Here is a 20,407-nt window from a genome sequence, read left to right on the forward strand (position 1 = left end):
GAGCGCGGTATCTTACAGGGAAATGCTCTTTCAGCAAAAATGTATCTTGTTTTTATAAATGAATTGTTGAACAACATTGACAAATGTGGGAAGGGTACAGTAATAGCAGATCTGCGAGTTAACATTCCCACACAAGCAGATAATATATGTGTAATTAGTACTAAATATTCTGATCTGCAATACATGCTTTCTATATGTGAAGAGTACAGTAAGAAATGGAGATTTACATTTTCTTCTGCTAAAAGTAAAATTGTAACTTTTTCCTGTAAAAGAAGAAATATTGAATGTACGACTCTGTATTTATATAATTGTATTCTTCCGAATGTTGATGATATCGTCCATGTTGGTGTAATGCTGAACAATAAATTTAATTCAATAGAGCGTACCTTACGTGCATGTAACAAGTTACGAAGCGGAACCATGAGCATCATTCGATGTGGAGCCCATCCAAGTGCTTTCAATCCACTAACTATAAGTAGAATTATAAAATGTAAAGTGTATGCTGCAGCCTTATATGGTTGTGAATTATGGTGTTTATCCAGGATAGAAATATTAATGCTTGAAAGAGCACAACATTTCATCTTGAAAGCAATACAAGGTTATGAGACTAAAACCCGTACAGATATGTGTACAAGTCTACTTGGATGGACTAGTATATAGAATCCTATATAGACACTAAGACATTGTTGTTCCTAGGTAGATTATGTAGATTAGATAAGACGAATTTGTCGTCTCGTGTATTCTTTACAAAATATTTTCTCGTTGATATAGAATCTAAATTAAGTTCAAATAGACAAAGGTTCGCAGTTGATATACTAAGAATACTGCCAAAGTATAAATGGTTTGAAGTGTTTAATGATTTTATAACTAACTGTGCTTTTCCGTCTAAATGTATGTGGCGTGTTAAAGTAAAGAATGCCGTATACTCGGTAGAGGAATTAGCGTGGCGAGAAAGAATGGCCAATGATGGCGATTATAACAGATTTTCTCTTATCCACGGTCATTTAGTACCACATGTATTATGGAGACTGGCATTTAAATTCTCAGCCCAAAGAGAAGCTGTACAATTACAATATGTCATGAAATTAATTGTAACTATCAGAGAGTGTGAGGGTCAAGAATTATGTCATAAATGTGGCTTTATGTACAGTGATATAGCCACCCATATAGTTCTACAATGTGTTCATACAGGAGAGTTAAGAGATAATCTATGGTGTGATATTATAAATATAAAAGACATAATGTTTAGTGTGTACTTACATTCTATGTCTGATTATGATATGGTTCATATCCTCATTGGAGGAAATGTAGAGCATGAGTTGAATTCATCGGAGTTAGATGACTTTCGCATAAAATCTGTAACTTGTATATTCAGAATGTGCAAACTTTACTACAAATGATGTCTTACCCTAAACTTTATAATGTGTCAATTGTAACATTTTTCCTTTTTCTGTATTTCGTATGATGGTCCTCTTAAGTAACTTAAGATAAGTTAAGTTAAGGAGCGTAGTGACTCAAAGGGGAGTTAACTCCAGCGTAACCCTTACTTTACAATACAATTTACCTTTCGAATTTCCGTTTGTATATTGTTATATAACATGTACCTTACTTTGTCAATCTTCAATGAATGCGTATATGTATTGTTCTATTTTGTAAATCTTCGATTCGGAGGAAATAAAGAGAATAATATACACGTAACAACGTGCCTCTATGTAATGTGCTCAGGTTGTGACGGAGGCCGTATTTTGGTGATATTGCCTCCTTGTGATGGCGCGGATATGATGCAAACTTATCTCCAATGGATACCCAAAGTTTTTGTTTATTTGTTAAATCTACGTTATAGTAAAGATAGCACCGAATCGTGTGCTCTTAAACATATTTAGTTCTACGCCTCATCCGTCTTCCCGTGAGAATGGTCACGCGTTAGAAAAAGAGTAGGCGATATGTGTAAACTGGTAGATAAGTTGGCGACGCAATTAACTTGAGGTTTCCGACGATGGACTACTTGACCTGCTGCAGTTCTAGTGTAACGATAGACTGAGTAGAGGGCGGGGGTTTATGTCAGGATCACCATAAAATAATGCTGTATTTTAAGGATTGTTACTCTCATAAATGATATATTTCCTTTTTAGCCCACCATCATCTGATGGTGGGCTATTCAAATCACCCTGCGTCCGTGGTCCGTCGTCCGTCGTCCGTCCTTAAACATTTCTTGTTGTCGGTATTTCTCAAGAAGTACCAGAGGGATCTTTCTCAAATTGTGTATGTAGGTTCCCCTTGGTACTTAGCTGTGCAGGGCAACTTTTGAGACTGATCGGATAACAACATAGCCGACAGGCAGCCATCTTGGATTTTGATAGTGAAAGTTTGTTATCGCTATTTCTCGGGAAGTACGGGTGGGATCTTTCTCAAATTTTATATGTAGGTTCCCCTTGTTCCCTTGTTGTGCAGCAGTGCCTGACAATGGCGATTAAAGTCTCGCTCGGGCGACCAAATGTTGTCAAAAGTGAAGTAGTCACTGGCCCAACAAAAATAGTTTAGGCTGTTGAAAAAATTATGAAGAAAAGAAAGTATAGTCCCTTCCAAATTAACTGGGGGGCAGTACAATTTTCAGATGTCATTACTTCGATTTGAATCTAACTGTCCGTGATTTAGAAAGTGTGATGATTTTTTTTTTTCAGAATTTCTATATAAATACTGCCAGAGTGTCTTCTTTGAGGTGCGAGTTTTGTGTATTTCTTTTAGGGAAGACCTGAATGGAGTGGATCATGTTAGGTTTTAACTAGGGTTGAAGAATTAAAAATATGATGTTTTATTCTGTTTTACATATAACAAACATTGTCATGTTAAATGTAATTTAAATGTGCTTGAACATTGTGTTAAATGCTGTGGAAAAATGTCTTGCCAAAATTATTTGGGCCACCAATATGTCATTTGGGCCAGTACTAGTGCTTCAAATTCTTTACTCGCCCCAAAATTTGTTTTTGGGCCAGCCAATGCAGGTTCCCAATTATCCTTTATTATTCATGTTTACTTTTGAAACTGATCAGTTAAACAAAATTGCCTACCGACAGCCATCTTCGATTTTTGACATTGAAGGTTTGTTAGTACTATTTCTCAGGAATAATCTTCTCAAATTTGATATGTAGGTTGCCTTTGATCCCTCGTTTTCCATGTTATATTTTGAGACTGATCATAAACACAAAATGGCTAAAGGAAGAACTAAACAGATCTTTCTCATATTGCAATGATCAATTATATTTCTTGCACATTAAGTAACTGTACTAGTAAATATGTGAAATGACAAACTCACTTTGAAGGTTGGCTTTCATACACATCAGTATTAAGTGTAGATCAAAAGTTACCTCAAGGTGCATTTACTGTGAACATGACTCGATCAGACAGATAAGAGGAAAGAAGAGAAAAGATCGAACTGACAAAGAACTAATGAAGATGGTACAATGGTGGGCGCCAAGATCCCTCTGGGATCTCTTGTTTACAAAAGTAGTCCATATACATCATACATTGTGATACAGTTTACAGAATTATAAATGTTTGAAAACACATATAAAAATGAACAAGAAACAAAGCATGCAGGATTCGAACTCGGAACCTATACACTACCATTCCGACATAATGAATGACTATACTACAATTATGATAGTCTCGTTCAACCAGACTCTTGTTGCCTGCGCAAGCGTCTGGTTGACCGAGACTACTATTACGAATGCCCTGTCAAGGGGAGTAGCTCTTAGCCAGAAAAGTTCAATTTTGTTGCTTCATCTTGATATATAACCAACTATGAAATGGAAATGTTCTTCACGGTTATAACTTGTGAGGTGGTTTTGTTTGTATTGATGTTAACGTTCTTGCTAACAGCTTAGGTTATATGAATACGGCTGTGCAGTGAATACCCATAACCTGAAAGAAGAATTAAGTGTCCCTGCCAATGTTACTTAACTGACGTGATCCGGAGGGAATAAAGCTACTGTTGTGATAGGGACAACGTTCAAACGAGGGGGTAAAACGACGAGAAAAAAGCATAATACAGTTGTGGGATCGCACAACGTTACACGATGTGCGGTGTGCTCACGATGTGTGCACGGTGTGTAAACGGTGTGTGCACGATGGGCGAACGATAAAAAGCTGGACGATCATTGCTTGCGCACATCGGTGCGCACGATGGACGGACGCTGTGCGATAACAATCGTGGTTGGTGTAAATTGAGGAATGCCTTAACAATTTATACGGTTTTGTGTTTAAACATATACCCTTGATGTTAACGTATGTTTCTATATTCTAGCAACATCTATAAACTTATATAATTATCTTTCTGTCTATATATTCTTATATTTAGAAATTGTGTTTTCTGTGTTTTTAAACAAACATAATCGTCACATGTAAAATTACAACCCAATCCCGTATACAGGTAAACATAACCACTTTGTACATGTATCTGGCCCGTAGTTTTCTCCCCGCCTGGGGCACTTACGTAACTCGTCGGGTAAGGCCGGGGGGGTGAAAATCCAGGTGAAGGGGAGCCATAGGCAAACGAATGCAAATAACAAATACTATTCATTATGGTCAAACGGTATCGCATATCAGCTCTGTGTGTCAGGCACTGGTCAGAAAAAACTCCGGACACTCATAAAATTGTTATTTACCTGTTCTGTTACCTTGGAGCCAAACCCATTCTTGACAGCCTTACGGTCGCTGTAATACTGTGTAACACGCATTGTGAAATTGTGTAATCTTGATTATTGTGATGAGAAATTACAGATATATACACAGTGTACATTATCGCATATAAGCCTTCCGTATTTTTGTCATTCCGTAATTTTGATCTACAAATGATACCAAATCGCACAGTTGTGCGGAGAGAATCGCACAACGGGGCGAACGATTGCTAAATCGCACAGTTGTGCGCACCATGTGTGGACGATGTGCGGACGGTGTGTGAACGATGTATGCACGGTGTGCGCACGCTATTTTTGGTGCGTTGTGCGGTCCCACAACTGTACCATTAAGTTGTGTTTAATTTAAAATGCATTAACGGACATTTTCTGATACAAAAATACAAACTACATGTATAATGAGCGACTAGAAACATTTTCTATGAATGATACCGGCTCCCGCCTCGTTATATTCCTGCCGACTGATCCACATCTGTTCAAAGGTCGACAACGAGGCAAGGATCGATCCTCCAATCCAAACAGAGTACTTCCGCTCAGGTGGAGCAACGACCTTCACCTTGATGAGTTCCGGGGCCAAGGACGCGACCTCTTTACTCATACGTTCTGCTACTCCTGGGAACATAGTTGAACCTCCGGATAATACGATGTTGGAATAGAGATCTTTTCTGATGTCAACGTCGCATTTAAGAATTGAGTTGTATGTGGATTCGTGCATGCCCGCCATTTCAATACCGATAAAGGAAGGTTGGAACATCGCTTCCGGACACCTGAATCTCTCGTTACCAATGCTGATCACCTGACCATCGGGTAGTTCGTATGTCCTTTCCATGTCTTTAGAAGTGGCAGACAGCACCATATCATCGTCAAAATCTTGTGCAATGTAGCATAGTTTCTCTTTGATATCCCTGACAATCTCTCTTTCGGCTGTTGTTGTGAAGGAGTAACCCCGTTCCGTCATGATTTTCATCAGGTAGTCGGTGAGATCCCTGCCTGCCAGATCGATCCTCAAGATGGCATGAGGCAAGGCGTACCCTTCGTAGATCGGCACGGTGTGCGTGACGCCATCCCCCGAGTCTAACACTATCCCTGTGGTGCGACCTGAGGAATACAGGGACAACACGGCCTGGATAGCTACGTAAAACGCCGGTGTGTTGAACGTCTCGAACATAATCTGCGTCATCTTCTCCCGGTTCGCCTTCGGATTCAACGGCGCCTCCGTCATGAGTATGGGGTGTTCATCTGGGGCGACACGGAGTTCGTTGTAGAATGTGTGGTGCCAGACTTTCTCCATGTCGTCCCAGTTTGTGACGATGCCGTGCTCGATTGGGTATTTGAGGGTGAGTATGCCTCTCTTACTTTGAGCCTCGTCTCCGACGTAGGAATCCTTCTGTCCCATCCCAATCATGACCCCCTGCAACACAAACAGACCCGGGTTACAGCTCGCAACAATACAAAAAGGTTCTCATTGTAACCGTTACAAAACTGACCCTGTAGATTCAAATGTTCACATGAAAGAATTTGTAATGCCATAACATACACCTTCAAGATGTAAATTTTAAGTTAGAGCAAAATCAGACATAGAGACGAAGACATTTGGCATCACCTTGTCAACCAATCACAGGCCACGGTTGTCCTGTTTAAAAATGAAAAACGGTACGTACATCTATATATACCCAACAATGCTAATGTGAAGTGTTTTTAGTGACGGGACAGTATTCTCTGAGGAAATAAAACAGAATAAAAGAAACCCATTTAGAGCGTTTGGGGAAATTTGAAAGGTATATACGTTATTCCTAGCTTCATTTAGTCATTAATTAGAAATACAACCAAGATACATTTGGAGGTGATGTAAAATATCTAATAATTGCCTGCCTCTTCATATTAATGTTTCGCGAGACCCTCCCCATTGTTGTCCCTCCCCATTGTTGTCACTCCCCATTGTTGTCCCTCCCTATTGTTGTACCCTCCTTATTGATATCCCTCCACATTGTTGTTCCTCTCAATTGCTGTCCCCGCCCCATTTTTGTCCCCCTCTTTATTGCTGCCCCCGCCCCATTGCTGTTCCTCTCCATTGTTGTTCCCCCCCCATTAATGCCCCACCATTGTTGTCCCCTCCCCATTGTTGTCCCCTCCCATTGTTATCCCCTACCCATTGTTGTCCTCTCCCCATTGTTGTTGCCTCCCCATTGTTGCCCCCCCCATTGTTGTCCCTCCCCATTGTTGTCCCCTCCCCATTGTTGTCCACTCCCTAATGTTGCCCCTCCCCATTGTTATCCCCTCCCCGTTGATGTCCTCCCCATTGTGATTGGTATACATTGCTAACGACTGTCCGTATAACGACTGTTTACGCCGGTATACATTAATAACGACTGTCCGTATAACGACTGTCCGTATAAAAACTGTTTACGCTGGTATACATTGCTAACGACTGTCCGTATAACGACTGTCCGTATAACGACTAATTACGCCGGTATACATTACTAACGACTGTCCGTATAGACGGTCCGTACGCTGGTATACATTGCTAGCCACTGTCCGTATAACGACTGTTTACGCTGGTATACATTACTAACGACGGTCCGTATAACGACTGTTTACGCCGGTATACATTGCTAACGACTGTCCGTATAACGACAGTTTACGCTGGTATACATTGCTAACCACTGTCCGTATAACGACTGTTTACGCTGGGATACATTACTAACGACGGTCCGTATAACGACTGTTTGCGCTGGTATACATTGCTAACGACTGTCCGTATAACGACAGTTTACGCTGGTATACATTGCTAACCACTGTCCGTATAACGACTGTTTACGCTGGCATACATTACTAACGACTGTCCGTATAACGCCTGTTAACGCTGGTATACATTACTAACGACTGTCGGTATAACAACTGTTTACGCTGGTATACATTACTAACGCCTGTCCGTATAACGACTGTTAACGCTGGTATACATTGCTAGCCACTGTCTGTATAACGACTGTTTACGCTGGTATACATAACTAACGACGATCCGTATAACGACTGTTTACGCTGGTATACATTACTAACGCCTGTCCGTATAACGACTGTTAACGCTGGTATACATTACTAACGACTGTCCGTATAACGACTGTTTAGTCTGGTATACATTACTAACGACTGTCCGTATAACAACTGTTTACGCCGGTATACATTACTAACGACTGTCCGTATAACAATCCATATAACGACTGTTAACGCTGGTATACATTACTAACGACTGTCCATATAACGACTGTTAACGCTGGTATACATTACTAACGACTGTCCGTATAACAATCCATATAACGACTGTTAACGCTGGTATACATTACTAACGACTGTCCGTATAATGAATGTTTACGCCGGTATACATTACTAACGACTGTCCGTATAATGAATGTTTACGCCGGTATACATTACTAACGACTGTCCGTATAACGACTGTCCGTATAACAACTGTTTACGCTGGTATACATTGCTAACGACTGTCCGTATAACGACTGTTTACACTTGTATACATTACTAACGACTGTCCATATCACGACTGTTTACGCTGGTATACATTGCCAACGACTGTCCGTATAACGACTGTTTCCGCTGGTATACATTGCTAACGACTGTCCGAATAACGATTGTTTACGCTGGTATACATTACTAACGACTGTACGTATAACGACTGTCCGTATAACGACTGTCCGTATGACGACTGTTTACGCAGGTATACATTACTAACGACTGTCCGTATAACAACTTTTTACGCTGGTATACATTGCTAACGACTGTCTGTATAACGACTGTTTACGCCGGTATACATTGCTAACGACTGTCCGTATAACGATTGTTTACGCTGGTATACATTACTAACGACTGTCCGTATAACAACTTTTTACGCTGGTATACATTGCTAACGACTGTCCGAATAACGATTGTTTACGCTGGTATACATTACTAACGACTGTACGTATAACGACTGTTTACGCTGGTATACATCGCTAACGACTGTCCGTATAACGCCTGTTTACGCTGGTATACATTACTAACGACTGTCCTTATAACGACTGTTTACGCTGGTATACATTTCTAACGACTGTCCGTATAACGACTGTTTATGCTGGTATACATTACTAGCGACTGTTCGTATAGCGACTGTTTGCGCTGGTATACATTGCTAACGACTGTCCGTATAACGATTGTTTACGCAGGTTTACATTACTAACGACTGTCCGTATAACGATTGTTTACGCAGGTTTACATTACTAACGACTGTCCGTATAACGAATGTTTACGCAGGTATACATTACTAACGACTGTCCGTATAATGACTGTTTACGCAGGTATACATTACTAACGACTGTCCGTATAATGACTGTTTACGCAGGTATACATTACTAACGACTGTCCGTATAACGCCTGTTTACGCTGGTATACATTACTAACGACTGTACGTATAACGACTGTTTACGCTGGTATACATTTCTAACGACTGTCCGTATAACGACTGTTTACACTGGTATTCATTCCTAACGACTGTCCGTATAACGACTGTTTACACTGGTATTCATTCCTAACGACTGTCCGTATAACGACTGTCCGTATACATTACTAGCGACTGTTCGTATAGCGACTGTTTGCGCTGGTATACATTGCTAACGACTGTCCGTATAACGACTGTTTGCGCTGGTATACATTACTAACGACTGTCCGTATGACGACTGTTTACGCTGGTATACATTACTAGCGACTGTTCGTATAGCGACTGTTTGCGCTGGTATACATTGCTAACGACTGTCCGTATAACGATTGTTTACGCTGGTATACATTACTAACGACTGTCCATATAACGACTGTTAACGCTGGTATACATTACTAACGACTGTCCATATAACGACTGTTAACGCTGGTATACATTACTAACGACTGTCCTTATAACGACTGTTTACGCTGGTATACATTGCCACTGTCCGTATAACGACTGTTTGCGCTGGTATACTTGCTAACGACTGTCCGTATAACGACTGTTTGCACTGGTATACATTGCTAACGACTGTCCGTATAACGACTGTTTACTCAGGTATACATTACTAACGACTGTCCGTATAACAACTTTTTACGCTGGTATACATTGCTAACGACTGTACTGTCCGTATAACGACTGTTTACGCTGGTATACATCGCTAACGACTGTCCGTATAACGACTGTTTGCGCTGGTATACATTGCTAACGACTGTCCATATAACGACTGTGGCCGCTGATACACAACTGTCCGTATAACGACTGTTTACGCTGGTTTACATTACTAACGACTGTCCGTATAACGATTGTTTACGCAGGTTTACATTACTAACGACTGTCCGTATAACGACTGTCCGTATAGAATGTTTACGCCGGTATACATTACTAACGACTGTCCGTATAATGACTGTTTACGCTGGTATACATTACTAACGACTGTCCTCCCCATTGTGATTGGTATACCTTGCTAACGACTGTCCGTATAACGACTGTTTCCGCTGGTATACATTACTAACGACTGTCCGTATAATGACTGTTTACGCAGGTATACATTACTAACGACTGTCCGTATAATGACTGTTTACGCTGGTATACATTACTAACGACTGTACGTATAACGACTGTTTACGCTGGTATACATAACTAAGGACGATCTGTCCGTATAACGACTGTTTACGCTGGTATACATCGCTAACGACTGTCCGTATAACGCCTGTTTACGCTGGTATACATTACTAACGACTGTCCATATAACGACTGTTTACGATGGTATACATTTCTAACGACTGTCCGTATAACGACTGTTTACACTTGTATACATTACTAACGACTGTCCATATAACGACTGTTTACGATGGTATACATTTCTAACGACTGTCCGTATAACGACTGTTTATGCTGGTATACATTACTAGCGACTGTTCGTATAGCGACTGTTTGCGCTGGTATACATTGCTAACGACTGTCCGAATAACGATTGTTTACGCTGGTATACATTACTAACGACTGTCCATATAACGACTGTTTACGATGGTATACATTTCTAACGACTGTCCGTATAACGACTGTTTAGTCTGGTATACATTACAAACGACTGTCCGTATAACAACTGTTTACGCTGGTATACATTACTAACGACTGTCCGTATAACGACTGTTTACGTTGGTATACATTACTAGCGACTGTTCGTATAACGACTGTTTGCGCTGGTATACATTGCTAACGACTGTCCGTATAACGACTGTTTACGCTGGTATACATAACTAACGACGATCCGTATAACGACTGTTTACGCTGGTATACATTGCTAACGACTGTCCGTATAACGACTGTTTACGCTGGTATACATTACTAACGACTGTCCGTATAACGACTGTTTACGCTGGTATACATTACTAACGACTGTCCGTATAACGACTGTTTACGCTGGTATACATTACTAACGACTGTCCGTATAACGACTGTTTACGCTGGTATACATTACTAACGACTGTCCGTATAACGACTGTTTACGCTGGTATACATTACTAACGACTGTCCGTATAACGACTGTTTACGCTGGTATACATTACTAACGACTGTCCGTATAACGACTGTTTACGCTGGTATACATTACTAACGACTGTCCGTATAACGACTGTTTACGCTGGTATACATTACTAACGACTGTCCGTATAACGACTGTTTACGCTGGTATACATTACTAACGACTGTCCGTATAACGACTGTTTACGCCGGTATACATTACTAACGACTGTCCGTATAACGACTGTTTACGCTGGTATACATTACTAACGACTGTCCGTATAACGACTGTCCGTATAACGACTGTCCGTATAACGACTGTTTACGCTGGTATTCATTACTAACGACTGTCCGTATAACGACTGTCCGTATAACGACTAATTACGCCGGTATACATTACTAACGACTGTCCGTATAACGACTGTCCGTATAACGACTAATTACGCCGGTATACATTACTAACGACTGTCCATATAACGACTGTTTACGCTGGTATACATTGCTAACGACTGTCCGTATAACGACTGTTTGCGCTGGTAAACATTGCTAACGACTGTCCGTATAACGACAGTTTACGCTGGTATACATTGCTAACGACTGTCCGGATAACGACTGTTTACGCTGGTATACATTACTAGCGACTGTCCGTATAACGACTGTTTGCGCTGGTAAACATTGCTAACGACTGTCCGTATAACGACAGTTTACGCTGGTATACATTGCTAACGACTGTCCGTATAACGCCTGTTTCCGCTGGTATACATTGCTAACGACTGTCCGTATAACGACTGTTTCCGCTGGTATACATTGCTAACGACTGTCCATATAACGACTGTGTCCGCTGATACACATTGCTAACGACTGTTCATATAACGACTGTTTCCGCTGATATACATTGCTTACGACTGTCCGTATTACGACTGTTTACGCTGGTATACATTGCTAACGACTGTCCGTATAACGACTGTTTACGATTACTAGAGCTTTATGAAACACAATGCTTGGTTTTACGTGGTTTTGCCTACGACATCAAGAATCAATACATTGGTATTGGGTGTCGTTCAGCCACGCCCGAGATTAATCCAATGGTGTACAAAAGAAGTACGTATTTATTACATATATCTTTACATGTCCATATGATACGGTAGAATATGGCGTATTATGAAAATAATTTCATGGACTTTCGTGAAGAGCAATAAAGCACATTTTGGTATTCATGAATCCACGGTTCGAAGGTTGCCCAATATATATACATGTACATTTTTTGTATATTGAATTATTTCAAATGCGGATTGTCGCGAGTCGGTAAGGGCAAAACTCAGATGTTTCCGGTGGCAATTTCGGAGGAATCGGGTATCAATTTGCAAGAACATGTATAACGGCTAACCATACACAAGTAATTATATGTAACTAATTGTATACATAAAATCACAGAGCTTAATGCTTATGACGTCACAGTTTGATGCCGAGCGCAGTGATGGCGTTGATAATGACAGTATCTTGCATAATACTTGTTTAACTTGTGTAATACATTTTCATACCTGAGCCATTTCTCGATTAATTGACTATACAACACTTTCATCTTTGAAACCCAAGGCTTCCGCTCTCTATTAACCTGAATATCTAGAGCAGAACCTTTTGATTTCGATTATTTCCTTTACCGAGTAAAATAAAAAACAATCCCCAAAAAATCTTTAATGCTGTTTTGGACAGAATTTCACCATCGTCATTGACTTTTCTGAATTGACAGTTAGAATGAAAACTTCATTATTTAAAACTTTTAGTGATGATCATTTTGATCGACTTGATGTTGACAACATGCTTTAAAAAAAGAAACTGTTTTTTACTGGTTTAAGGTTGGCTTGACTAAATTTTACTCAAATATAAATAATGAATTTCTTGCACAAAAACAATAAGGAAACATTTCGTGAGCGTACTTTTGAATATTTTGACTGTTTTACCGTTATGAACGATAGACGTAGTTTTAAAGAGTTGATTTTAAAATCTGGGAGATCTTCCTACCTGATGCCTGGGTCTGCCGACTATGGAAGGAAACACAGAGCGAGGGGCGTCGTCCCCAGCAAACCCGGCCTTACACATGCCCGACCCATTGTCCAGTACCACAGCACTCAAGTCTTCGATCTTTGAAGCCATCACTGGTCAGTAACTGGTCAGTATCCCTGGTCAGTATTACTGGTTAAGCTTATAGGGTCGTTTAAAACACTCTTTCTTTTTGGAAACCAACTGTTTGATTACTTTGTGTGGCGACAATGATAGGTGATCAACGACGTGGTGTATGGTGGGATAAAGGCGACACACGTTGTCCTCTGTGTCTAGCTCTGCTAAGCAATGCCACACATACACAGGTGTCAGCCACAGTACCAGCATCCCTGGAGTCTCTACCTGGGTACGGGTTGCCATGGTTATTGGAATACCCCGCCTAGGTAATAAAAGATGTTTGTGGAATAACAATTATATGCCTATACGTGGCTTATCGGGTTCCTGGAATTGACAATAAATTTGTTCTCATAATTCGAAAATTACCTCGATTTAACACAGGCGCCAGACACATTGTTACGATAGTCACAGAGAATAGAATTTACTTATATTGTCTCCATTATGGTCATCGATAGTTACTGTGTTTCTGATCCCTGTGCGGTATAAAGACTTTGCTATCATGCTTTTTTGGTAATGTTCATACCTATGTAATTATAAATGCGCAGATAAAATTGGATTGAATTATAATTTCGAAACAGTACATTTAGAAGTGTAATTAATTGGTCATCGATTGATAAATAATTTACTGGAACAATCTCCGATATAATGATTCTAAAGTGACCCACTGTCTATATCGACATCAAGTAGTTCCACACCCGGTCGCTACCCACAGGTACATATCATATAAAGTGAAACCTCGATAATCCGACCGGATTGCGAAATTGCTAGATTTGTACACGTACGGAAAGAAGGTCCATCCGTTCTTTAAAAGTGACAAGATAGCGGGATAACAGATTCATGATTACAGGGCGACAAGGGTGTCTTCAATGATCGAAACTCGACTGTATTTGGGAATCAACTTTTAGTTATACTAATTCTTTGTCATGTTTTGAAAATCGCATGGTTGAAGAATATGAATATTTCTTTTGTATAGTAGATCTGTATGAAGGTGTTTTTATATTCGGTGCCATAATTTTGTTTGTATATATTTTTTTAGTTTATTGCAGTTGTTACTGGTTCAAATTTAACCAAAAATATTTAGTTAAGCACGAAAACTAGCTGAATCCTGAGGGTCAAATTCTATATTTTGTGATCAGAATAAACAAGCAAACAAAAATGCTTTAATTTAAAGCTAGTCTTTCAGTTCGATCTGGCTTGTTTAGTAGGGCGCAGTTGCCGGCCTCAATTTTAGCAAGAAATGTCTCTCATTTGTCAGCCTCGAGATAACGAATGTTATTGATATCCGTGCTTATTTTTATCATACTGTTGACACATTTGAACTTTCGACGAAACTGAATACTTTGACTCGCCAAATTGTCTCGTGTGTGGTGTTTTTAGGCAGACTGCTAATTCTATGTACCGGAAGGAGAGGATACCAGCCAGCGCCACTACTGAGTATGTTTCCGGATCTCCTGCCCGATACCGGGTTCTAGATCATATCAGTTTAGTCTGTTTCATCGTTTTTCCGGTTGGGCCACCAGTAAAGCCGTGTGTCAGCAAAAGTGTGTTTGTGGTTTTTGTCTCTTACTGGCGTGGTGGCAGCGGTATATATGAACTCACATCTTCCAACAAACGTATGAAGAAACGAATCGTCCACGCACAATAAGGTACAAACTAAAACCGCATCGTAGTGTCATTTCTACTGTGGAACGCACTTGAAACAAAAATGGTTAACACGCACAGGGCGCCGAAACAATGGTGCCTTACAAAAAATGAAACAGTCAATTCTTTTGAAAATTGGAGACAAAATCTCATGTATACCCTTTCTTTAGATCAAAACTTTGCCCCGTTTCTAGTTGATGGCGTACAATGGCAGAAGAAAACGAGAACAACACAGCACAGGGGTTTTGTGGATGATGGCGAACCTGTACCCGAAGGAAGGCGGCGGACACGTGATCAAAAAGTGGGAATGTTGGAATTAATGTTAGGACAGATTGCTAACTATGCCCCCATAATTTCTAGAAATACTATTGTGAAAAATTCCACGTCAGTTGAATTTCTTTGGCAGCAGATTCGTCTTCATTATGGGTTTCAGTCAACAGGGGCCCATCTAATCGACTTTTGCTCCATTAAATTAGAACCTACGGAGAGACCGGAGGACTTATACCAAAGGCTGATGGCGTTCACAGAGGACAACCTGTTACACAGAGATTCAGGCATCACCCATCATGGGGAGCGAATTGATGAAGATGAAGAACTTTCACCGTCTCTGGAAAATTTTGTTGTATTAACCTGGTTAAGGCTCATTCACAGTGACCTTCCTAAACTCGTGAAGCAGCGTTACGGCACAGAATTACGATCACGCACGCTCGCGTCAATAAAGCCGGAAATATCGCAAGCTCTCGACTCGCTACGAGAAGAACTTCAAACAACTGAGGATGCTAAAGCTATGCGAGCCGCTGCATCGTTTCGTCCCAAACAGTCGAAACCATTTAGAAAGAGCTGGAAGTCCTGTCCGTTATGTAAAGCTGAAGGAAGGGCAAGTGACCATTTTTTAAGTAAATGCAGCTTCCTCCCGGCACAGGACCAGAAGTTCTTTGCTAAAACACGACAGGTTGCAGGAATGTGTGACGAGGAGGTGGAGCCATATCCGGACAGTGAGGAGCCTCAACCCTCCGTCATTGCCAGGGCCAAAATACTACAGTCACCATATCTGGATGTGTTCCATGACCATAATACTGTGCGCCTTATCATTGATAGCGGTGCAACAGGAGACATGATACGTGCATCTTGCGCTACTGCCTTAGATTTGCGTGTGACAACTACAACCCAGTCTGCGCACCAGGCAGATGGGTCTTCTCCGCTAAACGTGTTGGGCGAAACGCGGTCAACATTCTCTCGTGATGGGCATGAGCTTTATTTTGAGGGACTGGTCGTCGAGAATCTAGACTCTGATATTCTAGCAGGTATTCCATTTATGGAAGCGAACGATGTCCTCATCCGTCCTGCCAAAAGACAGGTTATTCTGGGAGGTAATTCGTTATACTGTTCTCCACCCTCCCCAATGGACAGACATGCTGTGCGACAAGTGTTACGCGCCCCGTCTTGCCCAACTGTCTGGCCAGGAGAGTACTTGGAAGTAGAACTCCCTGAGGAGCTTGGTACAAAGGTGGCGGTGGAACCACATGCGTCAATCAACAATACTAAATCCAACTGGCCTCAACCTTCCATCATATCTAGTATCTCTGGCAAGATCCGCATTCCTAATCTCACAGGAGAACCTCAACTGGTGAAGAAGAATGAACACTTCTGCATTGCCCGTAGTACATTCCTTCCCGACAACTCAGCCTCGGGCGACGCTCCTGTGTCACCCAAAATATCCAAATGTCCAAGAACAGCTCATCACTCTGATCTTGTCAACCTTGATCCTGACAACATCATGCCATGTGACATGAAGGCCAAATTTAAAACTGTTCTTAAAGAGTTTGATGAGGTTTTCAACCCGATATTTGCTGGGTACAATGGTGCAGTAGGCCCCTTCCAGGCGCATGTAAATATGGGGCCCGTTCAGCCCCCCCAGAGAAAGGGGAGGGTACCCCAGTACTCCCGAAACCAACTGGGTGAGCTTCAACAGAAATTCGACGAGCTAGAGGGTATAGGTGTATTTAAACGACCAGAAGACGTAAACATCGCTGTTGAGTATGTGAACCCATCATTCTTGATTAAGAAGCCAAATGGGGGTTTCCGTCTGGTTATCGCCTTTGCAGATGTCGGTCGCTATGCCAAACCGCAGCCATCCCTTATGCCAGACGTGGACTCCACCCTCCGCCAGATTGCGCAATGGAAATACATCATCGCCACAGACCTTACAAAGGCATTTTACCAGATTCCGTTGTCGCGGGATTCAATGAAGTACTGTGGGGTAGCCACACCATTCAAGGGCGTCCGAGTCTACGCAAGATGTGCTATGGGAATGCCTGGTTCTGAAACCGCCCTTGAAGAGCTAACATGCCGAGTACTTGGTGGTCTTGTGGAAAAGGGGGTGTATCGCGAAAATGGCAGATGACCTTTATTGTGGTGGTAACACCCTGGGGGAGCTATTAAACAACTGGACAGATGTGTTGAGAGCACTAAGTCAAAGTGGCTTGAGCCTCTCTGCAACAAAGACCGTGATAGCTCCCAAGCAAACTTCAATATTGGGATGGATATGGTGCCTTGGAACAATCCGTGCGAGCCCCCATCGGATATCTACCCTATCCACATGCCCAAAGCCTTCAAATGTTTCTGGTCTCCGATCTTTTATCGGCGCCTACAAAGTGTTGGCAAGAGTTATGAAGGACTGCTCGATTCTTATTTCACCCCTCGATAATGCAGTAGCAGGACACGAGTCAAAGGACAGTATTGCGTGGTCAGATGAATTGATCTGTGCTTTCGACAAAGCACAAAAAGCACTGTTATCCAACCGTACTATCACACTGCCTCGACCCCAGGACCAGCTCTGGATCGTGACTGATGGTGCAGTAAAGAATCCTGGTCTAGGAGCTACTCTCTATGTCACACGTGAGGGAAAAACTGAGCTTGGCGGGTTCTTCAGTGCCAAATTGCGGAAGAACCAAACTCGGTGGCTTCCATGCGAGATAGAAGCGCTCTCTATTGCAGCTGCGATCAAACATTTTTCACCATATATAATTCAGTCTGCCCTCAATACTTGTATCCTTACCGACAGTAAGCCATGCGTTCAAGCCTTCGAAAAGCTTTGTCGAGGGGAGTTCTCCGCTAGTCCACGTGTAACTACGTTCTTGTCGACTGCCAGCCGATTCCAAGTTTCAATTCGACACGTGGCTGGCTCCTCTATTCTTCCATCTGACTTTGCCAGCCGTAATGCCCCCTCTTGTGAAGACCCAACATGTCAGGTATGTACTTTTGTGAGTTTAAAGACGGATTCTGTTGTGCGCAGCATCTGTTCTGATGAGATCCTTAACGGAACTGCTCAAATGCCCTTCCTCAGTCGGTCAGCCTGGCTTGGTATTCAATCGGAGTGTGGCGACTTGCGCCGCACTTGTGCCCATCTCAAACAAGGCACTCGTCCATCGAAGAAGCAGACAACTGTTAAGGACGTCAAACGATATCTCAATGTTGCTTCCCTCTCAAAGGATGGACTACTGGTCGTCAAACGCAACATTCCGTTCTCAAAAGTGACAGATAACATCATCGTTCCACGACAGGTTCTCGATGGCCTACTTACAGCTCTTCACATTAAGCTAGGACACCCCAGCAATCATCAACTCAAGTCCGTGGTCAACAGATATTTATACGCTCTAGACATGGACAGTGCTATCCACCGTGTCACTGACAGTTGTCATCAGTGCGCGTCCCTGAGGAAAACCCCTTCGTTCTTGGCAACCCAGAGTACAATTGATCCCACGGTAACAGTAGGCAGTCAGTTTGCTGCTGATGTCATCAAACGTGAACGTCAATTCATCCTCCTTGTGCGGGAATGTGTTACATCGTACACCTCAACTATGCTACTTGAGGATGAGCGTCGAGACACGCTTAGGGAGGGTCTCCTTCGTCTCTGCATTCCACTCAGTCCATTAGATGGTCCTTTTGCCGTTGTACGAACCGATGCCGCTCCAGGGTTCAAAGCTCTAGTAGGTGACGAACTACTCACACAGTATCGATTGGCGATTGAAATTGGTAACCCGAAGAACATCAACAAGAACCCTGTGGCAGAAAGCGCTATTCAGGAGTTGGAAGATGAAATTCTTCGCCAAGATCCAGTATGCCGAGCAGTGACACCACTACCTCTATCCTTGGCGACTGCCCGTGTCAATACCCGAATTCGTAATCGTGGTCTGTCATCAAGAGAAATGTGGTCTCATCGTGATCAGTTCCTCAACCAACAAATCCCATTGGATGACCAGACACTTATATTGGAGCAACATAACACCCGCCAAGCCAACCATGCTTTCAGCGAGAAGTGCAAATCCCCATCAGGCTTAATCTTTAAGTGTCCGACTATTCGGGTTGGTGATCTTGTGTACCTATATTCGGACAGGAACAAAACCAAAGCCCGAGACCGATATCTTGTCGTAAAAGTGGAGGGAGCGTGGTGTAACATTCAGAAGTTTGTTGGCAACCAATTGCGGTCTACAGCTTATCGAGTAAAACTCACCGACTGCTACAAAGTGGCTAATACTATTGTGGACAATGCTTTCCCTGGTTCCTCAATAGCAGACGGGTCTACTGATGACGAGGAGGAGGAATCAACAGTCCTTCAAAAGGAGGCTCCTACACCTCAAATCCCGGACATCCTCATGGTGATCTCAGTGCCACCTCAGCACTCTCTACCGTCCGATGATGATTCACGTGATCCTATACCAAATGACGACGATAGCAGTACTCCTGTACTGCCACCTCTGGACAAAATCAGCCTTGAACCTACTACGTCCTCTCGTCCAAGGCGCGAGTGCAATCTCCCTAACCGTTACAAGGACTATATTATGTACAATTGAACTGGGTAGATTTCTGATTTTGAGTTAAAGTACTAGTGTTTTGTATTGATGCCTATGTACATACTTGGTCAGATAACCAAGCCAGCAGAAGTGTGTAGCTATCTCCTCGCAACAAGACTATTCGAACTGTGGGATATGCTCCTTTTTTTTAGAGAAAAGTGGTAGCGCCACTACTGAGTATGTTTCCGGATCTACTGCCCGGTACCGGGTTCTAGATCATATCAGTTTAGTCTGTTTCATCGTTTTTCCGGTTGGGCCCCCAGTAAAGCCGTGTGTCAGCAAAAGTGTGTTTGTGGTTTTTGTCTCTTACTGGCGCAGGGAAAGTATTTTCTAGTTTACGGAAAGTGCCGAAGGTTCCCGATTGGAGAGGGCATGTGGAAGGGCGTAATACGAGCTGTAGAGGTTTTAAAGCCATGTACGATGGATTTGCCAAGGAACTTAATATAAAAGTACATACAAAATTAACATGTAATTTTGATAATTCTCTGTTCATG

At 42.0% G+C, this 20,407-nt stretch overlaps 1 protein-coding gene across 1 annotated transcript; it reads right to left on the bottom strand.

The window, feature by feature from the left end:
* Window positions 1-5,033: 5,033 nt before the first annotated feature.
* LOC110442523 (actin-85C-like) lies at window positions 5,034-13,545 on the bottom strand. Its single transcript, XM_021486169.1, has 2 exons — window positions 13,264-13,545; window positions 5,034-6,105 (listed from the first exon to the last, which is right to left on the bottom strand). The coding sequence occupies exons 1-2, from the start codon at window positions 13,393-13,395 to the stop codon at window positions 5,101-5,103; spliced, it is 1,137 nt and encodes a 378-aa protein (XP_021341844.1). The 5' UTR covers window positions 13,396-13,545; the 3' UTR covers window positions 5,034-5,100.
* Window positions 13,546-20,407: the final 6,862 nt, after the last annotated feature.

Source organism: Mizuhopecten yessoensis, unplaced genomic scaffold, assembly GCF_002113885.1.
Source record: "Mizuhopecten yessoensis strain PY_sf001 unplaced genomic scaffold, ASM211388v2 scaffold716275, whole genome shotgun sequence".
NCBI lineage: Eukaryota > Metazoa > Mollusca > Bivalvia > Pectinida > Pectinidae > Mizuhopecten > Mizuhopecten yessoensis.